We start from the raw sequence: 13,023 nt of genomic DNA, 5'->3' as shown, positions 1-13,023 counted from the left end.
GATCTTGGTGTGGTCAGATGCTTTGAGGACAGAGGAGAGATCTAGGGTCTGATAGACCCTAATTTTTTCAAAAAAAGAGTACCTGTCCCTACCTATTGCAATCATAGGGGATATTTACATTCCCTGAGATAACAATAAAAATCATAAAAAAATATATATAAATGAAAGGAACAGTTTAAAAATAAAATAAAAAAGCAAAATAAATAATAAAAAAAAAAAAAAAAAAAAACACCCCTGTCCCCCCCTGCTAAGGCGCAACGTCGAACGCAAGCGTTGGTCTGGTGTCATATGTAAACAGCAATTGCACCATGCATGTGAGGTATCACCACGAAGGTCAGATCGAGGGTACTAATTTTAGCAGTAGACCTCCTCCGTAAATCTAAAGTGGTCACCTGTAAAGGCATTTAAAGGCTTTTAAAAATGTACGTATTTTGTCGCCGCTGCACGTTTCTGCGCAATTTTAAAGCATGTCGTGTTTGGTATCCATGTACTCGGCCTAAGATCATATTTTTCATTTCATCAAACATTTGGGGAATATAGTGATTTTTAGTGCATTAAAATAAAAAAAGGTGTGTTTTTTCCCCAAAAAATGCGTTTGAAAAATCGCTGCGCAAATACCGTGTGAAAGGGCTTTTTCTTCAAGTGGTTAGAAGAGTGGGTGATGTGTGACATAAGCTTCTAAATGTTGTGCATAAAATGCCAGGACAGTTCAAAACCTCCCCAAATGACCCCATTTTAGAAAGTAGACACCCCAAGCTATTTGCTGAGAGGCCATGGAATATTTTATATTTTGACAAAAGTTGTGGAAAAAAGACATTATTATTATTATTTATTTATTTTTGCACAAAGTTGTCATTAAATGATATATTGCTCAAACATGCCATGGTTATATGTAAAATTACACCCCAAAATACATTCTGTTGCTTCTCCTGAGTACGGGGATACCACAAGTGTGAGACCTTTTGGGAGCCTAACCGCGTACGGTACCCCAAAATCCAAGCACCACCTTCAGGATTTCTAAGGGTGTACATTTTTGATTTCATTCCTCACTGCCTATCACAGTTTCGGAGGCCATGGAATGCCCAGATAGCACAAAATCCCCCCAAGTGACCCCATTTTGGAAAGGAGACACCCCAAGCTATTTGCCAAGAGGTACGGTGAGTATTTTGCAGACCTTCATTTTTGTCACAAAGTTTTGAAAATTGAAAAAAGTTAAAAAAATATACATTCTTTTTATTTATCTTCATTTTCAAAAACAAATGAGAGATGCAAAATACTCACCATGCCTCTCGGCAAATAGCTTGGGGTGTCTACTTTCTAAAATGGGGTCATTTGTGGGGGTTTTGTGCCATCTTGGCATTTTATGGCCTTCAAAACTGTAATAGGTAGTGAGGCGTGAAATCAAAAATTTACGCCCTTAGAAAGCCTGAAGGTGGTTCTTGACTTCCGGGGCCCCGTACGCAGCTAGGCTCCCAAAAAATCCCACACATGTGGTATCCCCGTACTCAGGAGAAGCAGCAGAATTTATTTTGGGGTGTCATTTCACATATGCCCATGGCATGCGTGAGCAATATATCATTTAGTGACAACTTTGTGAAAAAAAAAAAAGTTTGTAATTTTCCCACAACTTGCGGCAAAATATAAAATATTCCATGGACTCAACATGCCTCTCAGCAAATAGCTTTCTAAAATGGGGTCATTTGTGGGGGTTTTGTGCCATCTTGGCATTTTATGGCCTTCAAAACTGTAACAGGTAGTGAGGAGTGAACTCAAAAATGTACGCCCTTAGAAAGCCTGAAGGCGGTTCTTGGCTTTCGGGGCCCCGTACACAGCTAGGCTCCCAAAAAATCCCACACATGTAGTATCCCCGTACTCAGGAGAAGCAGCAGAATTTATTTTGGAGTGTCATTTCACATATGCCCATGGCATGCGTGAGCAATATATCATTTAGTGACAACTTTGTGAAAAAAAAAATAAAAGTTTGTAATGTTCCCGCAACTTGTGGCAAAATATAAAATCCATGGACTCAACATGCCTCTCAGCAAATATCTTGGGGTGTCTACTTTCTAAAATGGGGTCATTTGGGGGGGTTTTGTGCCATCTTGGCATTTTATGGCCTTCAAAACTGTAATAGGTAGTGAGGAGTGAAATGAAAAATTTATGCCCTTAGAAAGCCTGAAGGCGGTGCTTGGTTTTCAGGGGCCCCGTACGCGGCTAGGCTCCCAAAAAGTCCCACACATGTGGTATCCCCGTACTCAAGAGAAGCAGCAGAATTTATTTTGGGGTGTAATTTCACATATGCCCATAGCATGTGTGAGCAATATATCATTTAGTGACAACTTTGTGAAAAATTTATAAAGTTTGTAATTTTCCCGCAACTTGTGGCAAAATATAAAATATTCCATGGACTCAACATGCCTCTCAGCAAATAGCTTGGGCTGTCTACTTTCTAAAATGGGGTCATTTGTGGGGGTTTTGTGCCATCTTGGCATTTTATGGCCTTCAAAACTGTGATAGGTAGTGAGGAGTAAAATGACATATGTATGCCCTTAGAAATCCTGAAGGCGGTGCTTGGCTTTCGGGGCCCCGTACTCGGCTAGGCTTCCAAAAAGTCGACCACATGTGGTATCCCCGTACTCAGGAGAAGCAGCAGAATGTATTTTGGGGTACAATTCCACATATAACCATGGCATGTGTGAGAAATATATCATTTAGTGACAACTTTGTGTAAAAAAAAAAATATATATATTTTTTTGTCATTATTCAATCGCTTGAGGCAAAAAAATAAAATATTCAATGGGCTCAACATGCCTCTTATCAATTTCCTTAGGGTGTCTACTTTCCAAAATGGGGTCATTTGGGGGGGTTTTGTACTGCCCTGCCATTTTAGCACCTCAAGAATTGAGATAGGCAGTCATAAACTAAAAGCTGCGTAAATTCCAGAAAACGTACCTTAGTTTGTAGATGTGACAACTTTTGCGCAAACCAATAAATATACAGTTATTTACTTTTTTTTTTACCAAAGACATGTGGCTGAATACATTTTGCCCTAAATGTATGACTAAAATTGAGTTTATTGGATTTTTCTAATAACAAAAACTAGAAAATATCATTTTTTTTTCAAAATTTGCAGTCTTTTTACGTTTATATCGCAAAAAATAAAAATCACAGAGTCAGTCAAATACCTTTAAAAGAAAGCTCTATTTGTGGGAAAAAAAGGACGCAAATTTAGTTTGGGTACAACATTGCATGACCGCGCAATTACCAGTTAAAGCAGCGCAGTGCCAAATTGTAAAAAGACCTCTGGTCATTGACCAGCAAAATGGTCCGGTCTGAAAGTGGTTAAGCATGTAAACAGTAAAAAAAAGGAGGACAGACCATATTGGCCCCATAAAGAATGAGGAAGGACATCTGGTTACAAAGGAAGGGGAGATGGCGAAGGTACTGAATTTCTTCTTCTCCTCCGTCTTCATGAGGGAACCGGGGGGCTTCAGTAACCAAAACTGCAGTGTTTATCCTCATGACACATCACAGGAAGCACCTCCTTGGTTAACAGAGGACAGAATTAAAATTAGACTTGGGAAACTTAACATTAATAAATCACCAGGACCAAATGGCTTGCACCCAAGGAAACTCGGTCAAGTAATTGCCAGACCATTGTTCCTAATTTTTTACTGACAGTCTACTGACTGGAATAGTACCAGCTGATTGGAGAAAAGCCAATGTAGCACCAATATTTAAAAAGGGCCCAAAATACATCCCTGGGCCCTTTTTGCAGACCAGTTAGCCGAACGTCAATAGTATGTAAACTCTTGGAGGGGGTGATAGGGAACTATATACAAGATTTTAGTAATGAGAATGGTATCATTAGCAGTAATCAGCATGAATTCATGAAGAATCGTTCTTGCCAAATTAATATATTAACCTTGTATTAGGAGGCGATTTGCCATCTAGATAGAGGAAGGCCCGTAGATGTGGTGTATCTGGATTTTGCAAAAGCGTTTGACACAGTTCCCCATAAACGTTTACTGTACAAAATAAGGTCCGTTGGCATGGACCATAGGGTGAGTACATGGATTGAAAACTGGCTACAAGGGCGAGTTCAGAGGGTGGTGATAAATGGGGAGTACTCGGAATGGTCAGGGGTGGGTAGTGGGGTCCCCCAGGGTTCTGTGCTGGGACCAATCCTGTTTAATTTGTTCATAAACGACCTGGAGGATGGGGTAAACAGTTCAATCTCTGTATCTGCGGACGATGCTAAGCTAAGCAGGGCAATAACTTCTCCGCAGGATGTGGAAACCTTGCAAAAAGATCTGAACAAATTAATGGGGTGGGCAACTACATGGCAAATGAGGTTCAATGAAGCAAATTTTAAAATAATGCATTTGGGTGGCAAAAATATGAATGCAATCTATACACTGGGGGGGAGAACCTCTGGGGGAATCTAGGATGGAAAAGGACCCGGGGGTCCTAGTAGATGATAGGCTCAGCAATGACATGCAATGCCAAGCTGCTGCTAACAAAGCAAACAGAATATTGGCATGCATTAAAAAGGGATTAATTCCAGAGATGAAACAATAATTCCAGAGATAAAACGATAATCCCGCTCTACAAGACTCCGGTCCAGCTGCATCTAGAGTATGTTGTCCAGTTCTGGGAACTAGTCCTCAGGAAGGATGTACTGGAAATGGAGCGAGTACAAAGAAGGGAAACAAAGCTAAGAAAGGGTCTGAAGGATATTAATTATGAGGAAAGGTTGAAAGCACTGAACTTATTCTCTCTGGAGAAGAGATGCTTGAGAGGGGATATGATTTCAATATACAAATACCATACTGGTGACCCCACAATAGAGATAAAACTTTTTCACAGAAGGGAGTTTAACAAGACTTGTGGCCACTCATTAAAATTAGAAGAAAATAGGTTTAACCTTAAACTATGTAGAGGGTTCTTTACTGCAAGATTGTGTGCAAGGATGTGGAATTCCCTTCCACAGGTGGTGGTCTCAGCGGTCCTAATAAATTCAAAAAGACATTTACATATAGTCCCACCCTCATAGGCTTGGTCCACCATCTCCTAGAAATCTTGATTGTACTTATTTATGAGTCTAGTAGGAATGGCACGATACCAACTTGTGTTATCCAGAATTTTTATGCACATCAGAGTGTAGGTAAGGTTGTCCATCATAACAACATTGCCTCCCCCCCATCTGATGGCTTAATTGTAATGGATTCATTGTTGTGTAGGGAGTGTAAAGCTTGGTTTTCCTCCAAAGACAGATTTGAGGGAGTGTTGCTCCTCCAAGAAAGCTTACAAATGTCTTTAATTGTCTGTTTTAGGAAAGTGGCTGCGCGACCACCATCAAATGACGGTGGGGCATTGTGGCTCTCGTTCTGGGTGGACATCGCGGTGATTGAAGCTGTGCCGTGTTGCTAGGACACAGCACGACCCCGATCTCTGTAAAGAGATGCATTAGTGCTCATCAGTGCCGCCTATCTGTGCCCACCAGTGCTGCCTATGTGTGCCCATCAATGCCACCCACCAGTGCCCACCAGTGCTGCCCATCAGTGCCACATATCAGTGCCACCTATTAGTGCAGCATATTTGTGTCTCCTCATTAGTGCCCATAAGTGCCGCCTCATCAGTGCCCATAAGTGCCACCTCAGCAGTGCTCATGAGTTCAGCCTATCAGCGCCCATCAGTGAAGGAGAAAAATTACTTATTTACAAAATTTACTGACAGAAACTAAGAAAAACTTATTTTTTTTCAAAATTTTCAGTCTTTTTTTTTTTAGGGAAAAAAAAAATCTAGAAGTGATTAAATACCACCAAAAGAAAGCTCTATTTGTGTGAAGAAAAATATAAAAATGTCATGGTTACAGTGTAGCATGATCGCCCAATTGTCAAAGTGTGATAGCGCTGAAAGCTGAAAACTGGCTTGGGTAGGAAGGGGGTGTAAGTGCCCTGTATTGAAGTAGTTAAGGATGAAAATTTCATAGATGGTTTTTTGAACAAGCTAATGGGATTCTGTGTTGATTTGTTAACTTCCTCAAATAGTTTATCTAGGTCTAATTGATCAGGTCATTCCTGATAGCATAATGCTTTCAATTCTCTCATGCTATACTTAGACCAATCGGTGGTATCAAGCTCTATACTACTTTTTTCATATTGGCATTTTAACATTACTTTATGAGCAAACAAATGTAAGTCCATTACTACTTCAAAGAGATCGAAGTTTTGGTAGGGACAGAAACTCAGGCCTTTGGATAGTACTGGAACTTCTGCTTGTGTAAGAGAATGCGAGGATACATTTACAACATTCAGTGATTTTGTTGGATATGGACTATAAAAGGTTCTAGTCCCTTCCCTCCCTTGTTTATTTGGGGGGAATCTTGCCCCCGTGTTTGGTTTAAAGTCTTTTGTGATGATGCTCGTCCATTTGGATGAGGGGTATTGCTTGGAGTGCTTGATGCATCCAAAAGAGAGGAATCTGATTCTCCCTGCCCTGTATTATGTCTTGACTCACATCCCAATGAAGATACATGATGTTCACTGGAACTGGTTATTCTGTGTATATTCTAAATCTGTATCAACTGTCCGTTTCTATCTTGTTCAAAACAGCCTCTATTATACCGGATTCTTTTTTGTTGACTCCGGCCACGATTTGGATGGTCATGGCCATGGGCTGACGAAGAAACATTTGTTTGGAAAATAATGTTGGGCTTTTTTGGTAGAGCTTGGTCTCAGGATTGATGTGATCTGTTCGAATACATACTGTTTGCATTCCATTTGTACTCCCTTCCTTCTGTAAAAGCATCTTTGTCCCTCTAAAACATTGTCTTCTTTTTCTGCAAGATGTTTTTATTCAGTATTGATACATTTTCTTTTAATTTAATCTGTAGTTTGGAATGTAGTGTATGGTCTTTAAAAGGAGCCAACGCCAACGCCAAAGTACTGATTTATTTATCCAGTAACTCAATTTGTGATATTCCTTTGTGAGAGTGGACATCATCTCTTGTGAACATCTCTGCAGATTGCCCTCCCATTCTTTTTTTGCATTCCTCACAGATTTGTTCTTTATTTGGAAAAATTTTAATCCGTAACCCAATAAGGGTTGATCTTATCCTTGGTATAGCGATCAAATGATCTAAACTGGTATGTTAGAGCTCTTCTCTGTGTATTTAAATTAATGTTTTTTCTTTTATTTGGAATTGAGATATAAAAGAAAATATGCGTTTTCTAGATGTTCCCCTTTTTTTGGAGTTTTTATGTCCTTCTCTGTGGTACACCAGATATCTTCATGTTATAAATATCCTTCATACGCCTGAGCCGCATGATGTTTATATGGGATGCGCATCATCGTTCAGGTGAGGATGATTTGGGGTTTATGTCCACATTCAATGCACATGTGAGAAAATTGTGATTTTTGTATAATTTGTGCTTATGAAGTAATGTTTATCAACTTTGCATTTTGTAATATATCGTTTTTACTCTATATATGCAGCACTTATCTGAAGTCTCCTGAGGAAGCCATTGTTTGGTGAAACATGTAGAGCAAGAAATATTTTCTTCCATAGGCATGTTTGCTTATTTATGACAATTTCAGACCGAATATTCAGATTCAGTCATAAAACCAATTGTGAATCTTTCTCTTCTTGCAATTTGTAGAACATGCACATAGCATGTTTGTTAATACACAGAAATCCCCCCCCCCCCCTTTGTACAAAGCTGTGCAAAAAGAGCATTATATAATACCAATTTTAAAAATGCATTTTTCAGGACACAACTATAGATGGACTGAAAATACACCAACATGCAGGTTATAGATACAAGGTAATGATAGCCATGCCATGGTGAAAGTCTCACAGAAAAAACACGTGGTGAGAGATTTGCCCATGTAAATTCTGACTGCTACTCCACCAGGAACCACTTGATATAAAATACAATCATTTTTCTTATGGGGGGGGGGGGTGCTACAAAATAGCAGAATTTCCCTGTGTGGTGGAGGAAACTAATGGCTCCATTCTTTCCAGCCATTCAGTGAATTAAGGCTTACCCATAGGAAAGAATAAGGCCACACATGCGCACAAAGAAAAGAGTCACTAGGGACGTTTTTGTTAGAAAGGCCCTGTGGCACTGGGTAGGACAACGGTTAGGACAACACAGTAGATTACTAGAATAGGGAAGAAGTAACGCATTTAATATAGCATTCTGCATTCAGGACATGCACAACTAGGTATAGGACAAGCGCAATTAAATTAACCTTGTAATTTTAGAGAGCTGCTGCTACACTTTGATCTTCACCATTACTTATTCCATTGCCTTGTTAAATAAGCCATTTTAAGGCATAGCTGCTAGATGGACTAAAAACATTTGGGCATTTACCTCTTGTTCGCTATAGAATCACTGCATACTCAACAGAATGTCATAATAATCTGTTACCTATGTAAATTGTCTAGATAAAACAAAGAAAGCTTGCCGTGTAAATAAACCTGAAATTGTTAATTAGTTGATTAATTAGCTGTTGAAATAATAAATGGCACAATGGGCTTTGAAGGTCACATAACACTAGTGAGAAATATTTGATCACTGCTGTCTTGTAAAGAAAAGATTAGAGATGCCTACAATTAATCAATGTTTACACCCGATCCTGCCTATCCTTATGTGCATAGACACCATCCGACTGCACCAGAAACCCCCACCCAACCAATCTAAGGGGACATATTGGTCTTGTATGTTAGCCAGTGGGTATTGCTTAACCTCAGATAAACTGGCACTTTTGTTATCTGACTGCACACTCCCCTTTTAATTATTTGGTGTCGATATGCATATTGCCAAGTGATAACAAAAGAAAGACAACTAGTAAAAAGTCCGCCAAGACTGACCTGGTTGAGTCTCTATAAACTACTATGGAATAAGATTGCTAGCATTTTAGTGAAACAGATACAATAAATAATGCTCTGTGAATGTCAGCAGCTCTTACACAAAAAAGTAACTTCTTATTTTAGGTTAATTTGTTCTTTAAAGCATATTTCGGTATTTGAAAAAACAATATCAACACAACGAAACACACACACATATACATTAATTATACCTAGACTCACATATACATAATGTAATACTTTAAATGAAAGGTGCACTTACTTGAGCCAGTCAGCAAAGTTCTAGCAACAAGACAATCAGGTTGCAGCAGTGTTTCGAGCAGCAAGTTCCAATTACAGCATGGTTGGGATAAGAGCAGTTTCAGCTGACCCTGGACTGCCATTTCTTCTGCTGATGGAGTTCTTTCAAAACGTAAGATAAAGAGAGAATAATGTAGTTAATTTATCTATGAAATGAATAGCCTTAAAGTGCAGATGTAATGCTAACTCATTTAAATGTCAATTCCTCCCAGATTACTCAGAAAATGCTTTCATGCTTGCTTACTTTAAAACTGCTCAGGGAAGGAATTACATTTAATCTCAAGTAGCTAAGAGCAAATTAACATTTGGTAGGCTGCCAGATATGTTACTGACACAAAGTAACTTCACTCATCCATTGTGCGGAAACATGTATGTTCTTGTAGAAGCTAAAAATTACTACTTTTTGTGCATGAATAAATCTGCCTTTTCCAGGTTTTACTCTAGTGTCACAATACCCAGGAGGTGCACACAGATGAATTCATTTTATTGCTACAAGTCACAAGTCATTTCGACAAACAAAAGGCTAATTTACAAAATGCTATTCTGCCATTTAATCAGGGGAAAATATACTAGCTCTGTCACGTGCATAATAATGTAGGCTCTTAAAGGAAAGCACAAGACTAAGGAAAGACAGGTTGCCTATTTACCTATTGACCATACAAGTTTCTCCATAGAGCAACCTGGGCCCAATTAGGCTATATTTTGGATTGGGAATGTGATTTCCCCCACTGGGGCTTCTAACATCACCAGAAGTGATGTCAATATTATCATGATGCTAGGAGAGTTGTCTTGGCAAATAATGGACTTGTGCTTGCAATCACAGTGCAAAGCAAGTTCTAGGATTCCTAAATAAATCCTAAGATCAATTTTTTGGGGTTCACAGGTTGCAAGACTTGTTCTACATTTTAGAGTCCAACCCTTTTGAAGTTCTAAAGCAAAGGCAAAGCTGAAACTGGTCTCAGAGCTGTGGTAGACAAAGCCATGCCTAGTGATTCAATAAGATGGTGGTTTTGTCAGCCATTTACCAGTTTATAATATTCTTAATTCAGTATTTTGTCTATGATCTACTGTACATTGTATATGGAGATGTGGAATGTACAAATAAGCCTTCTAAATCTTCTAACTTGGCCTGTCTGTGAACTATTTCAGCTCTGTGCCTCAGTGATGGTGAAGGATAATTAAAGGTTTGACTTTTCTTTGTCCAGTAGAAGTTTGTGTTTCTGTGCATACATCATGTTTTTATTAAATGGAAAACTACATTGTGTGCGTTCCCTGACAAAGCTCTGCATTCATTAACAGATGCTTTTCATGCAACTCAACCAGGGCTGCCAACCTCCAGCAGCATTTGTTACTGATAAACCATTAAAAATTTACTGATGAATCACATTTCTTACTGACATGAAAAATAACAAAACTCCTCTTGAAAACAAAGATAATCGATATGTAAACAGTGTAAACACAATATGGAAACAATGACAATACCCATAACAAGTAATTTGTCTGGTTTGCACTCAAAAAGTCAACAGAGCATGACAAATTATCAGTCCCTAATATTTACAGACAGTTGTAAAAAAAATCACTGATTTTTACAAACTCTGAATAAATTTACTGATGGATGGCAACCCTGAACTCAACCCCTGAGCAGGGGTGTATACTACATACGATGCTGCTCTAGGTACACATGAATGATGATTTCCTTTTGAACAAATGTCAACCCTGTTTTACTATGCCATTTGATTATTATAGTCAAAATTAAATCCAGACTGTGCTATGAGGCAACTTTTTGTGCATTATATATATATATATATATATATATATATATACATATACACACACAGAGGAATTACTTGAAGTCTGCCAGTCACGAGGAGATCAAAAACCTTAAAAATGGATGGATGTTGCTGGAGCAACAGAGAGCTGTGTGACTATGGTAAGGAGCCTTTGCACTTCTCTGCTCAATAATTTTGCTGCTAGATTTACCTAAAAGTGTGCAGAAGTGTCCAAACACAGTAAAACTAAAACAAAGCTGACAGAAACTATCAACATTGTGTTTTGATGTTGCTATCTCTGATCTTGCTGCCCAGGGTACCTTACTGTACATAGTAAATGCCATATCTCTTATTACTAATGGTAGCAGAAACTCATCCTACAAGTCCTCACTCATAAACCCAAAATGCTGCAATGATCTCATATTTACAAGAGAAACTAAAAAACAAAACAAACAAAAAAACTTGCTTAAAAACTGATTATAAACCTAAGAAATTATCTCTGTAGATTTGTAAAAATGGCTGTTTCAGAAATATGAATCTAGTTTTTTGCCTTGTGGGAAAAATTGCAGATTTTAATTTAAAAATGCTACTGAAAAAAGCAAGAAAGAAAATTTAGTATCTGTAAATGAGTTTATGTGCTCTGCAGCACTTAGCAAAGAAACATAAAGCTTTTTCCAAATGCATCTGTTTAAAAAAAAAAAAATTGCAATTTTTAGGAAATTATGGTACAAATACATTTTTTCTCCACGAACAGATGGAGAATAATCAAATTGTAATATATACAAATTTCTGGCTCTTAATTTAGATGCAGGCTGAAATACTCACAGCAAAGTGATTTGATCTAAGGGGAGAGATTACAAACTGTAGGAAAAACCTTGGCCACTGAGCGACCACCAATAGTTGTATGGAGTGGATCTATGCTGCACATATGGAGAGGCATATGCTAGCTCATTCTCATAACTAGCTCTGTGTGAGCAAGACCGGCCTCATAAATGCAAAAAAAAATAAAAAATCTCATGAAAAAGACCTTTCATGTTTTTTTCAATAATACAAACAAGTCTAATAGCGTGTACAGAACTTACCACTTAATTATAAGTCAATCATATTTACAGTATTTGGATGCGAGAATCTGAATTGTAAAATAAAGTCACAAATCTAGGCATATCACACATTCAGCATCTGATGAAAATTGCATAAGTGGAGGTTAACTTCAATTAAAACCTCACGTCTAAGCAAAATGTAGCAGCTGAAATGGTATTCTGTTCACTTATCCTACAAACATTAAGTTTGTCTCCATCACCTTCACCGCCTAACCCACTCTATTGGTCTTAATACTGTATATAATAGGCAGCTTGCTTCAATAACCAATAAGGATTCTTGGGAGGGGTCAAACTAGATATTTACTAGAAAAAGTCAAAATTTGCATAAAGCCACAGTTAACTTCATTTCCAGATGGTCATTTTGAAAAGAAGTTTTTACTGAAGGTAACCTTGTATACATTTTTCATAATTTGGTTTGGTTTAACTGCCTAGATCTAAAGCAGTATTAAGCCCAAATGCAAACATTTATTATATTGCAGCTAATTCTTTAATGAAACTACAGCATTCGTTTTCCTTTTAAGGCTTTCTTTCATCTATTTTCATTTGCTGGCCAATAAGTCTTTTGCTTTTCAAAAGAACAAGCTTTCTTATAGATGCATCAGTTTACAAGGGTGAAACAAACCATTTAACACTGGCAGGGGTGCTGACAATGATCAGCTTTTATTTATTCATCTAAAACCTTTATCCTCAAAGAAAAAAAAACTGCTTGCTGTAACTGATTATAAAGTGTGAGCTGGAGTTTGACTTCAATTTGGTGTATTAAATAACAATAGCCTCTTATGACATAACAAAAAGTCCATCCTAATGGTATTTAGCAATCAACTCTCACTGGGTGCGCCTGCCTACACACCAGGAAACCTAGGAACGACACTTTTATTAAAGTAGTTTGTGGGATTTGTGCTTTTTACTTATAGTAAGAGGTAATCTCAATTTACCATTGACCTCTTAGTGGCTCTGTCTAAACTGCAATAAACAA

General features: G+C 38.0%; 1 protein-coding gene across 4 annotated transcripts in view; it reads right to left on the bottom strand.

The window, feature by feature from the left end:
* The window catches only part of KIAA0825 (KIAA0825 ortholog), a 760,685-nt gene that overhangs the window by 458,682 nt on the left and 288,980 nt on the right, over positions 1 to 13,023 (bottom strand). For all 4 annotated transcript variants that reach the window (XM_077462388.1, XM_077462390.1, XM_077462389.1 and 1 more), the window contains one exon: positions 9,141 to 9,280. In XM_077462388.1, coding sequence (XP_077318514.1) covers positions 9,141 to 9,280 — 140 coding nt within the window. The remainder of the gene's footprint in view (positions 1 to 9,140; positions 9,281 to 13,023) is intronic.

Source organism: Lithobates pipiens, unplaced genomic scaffold (assembly GCF_037356315.1).
Source record: "Lithobates pipiens isolate NorthernLeopardFrog02 unplaced genomic scaffold, aLitPip1_a1.2 Scaffold_3, whole genome shotgun sequence".
NCBI lineage: Eukaryota > Metazoa > Chordata > Amphibia > Anura > Ranidae > Lithobates > Lithobates pipiens.
The sequence above is the reverse complement of the archived record's forward strand: the minus strand, read 5'-3'. Positions and strand labels throughout refer to the sequence as shown.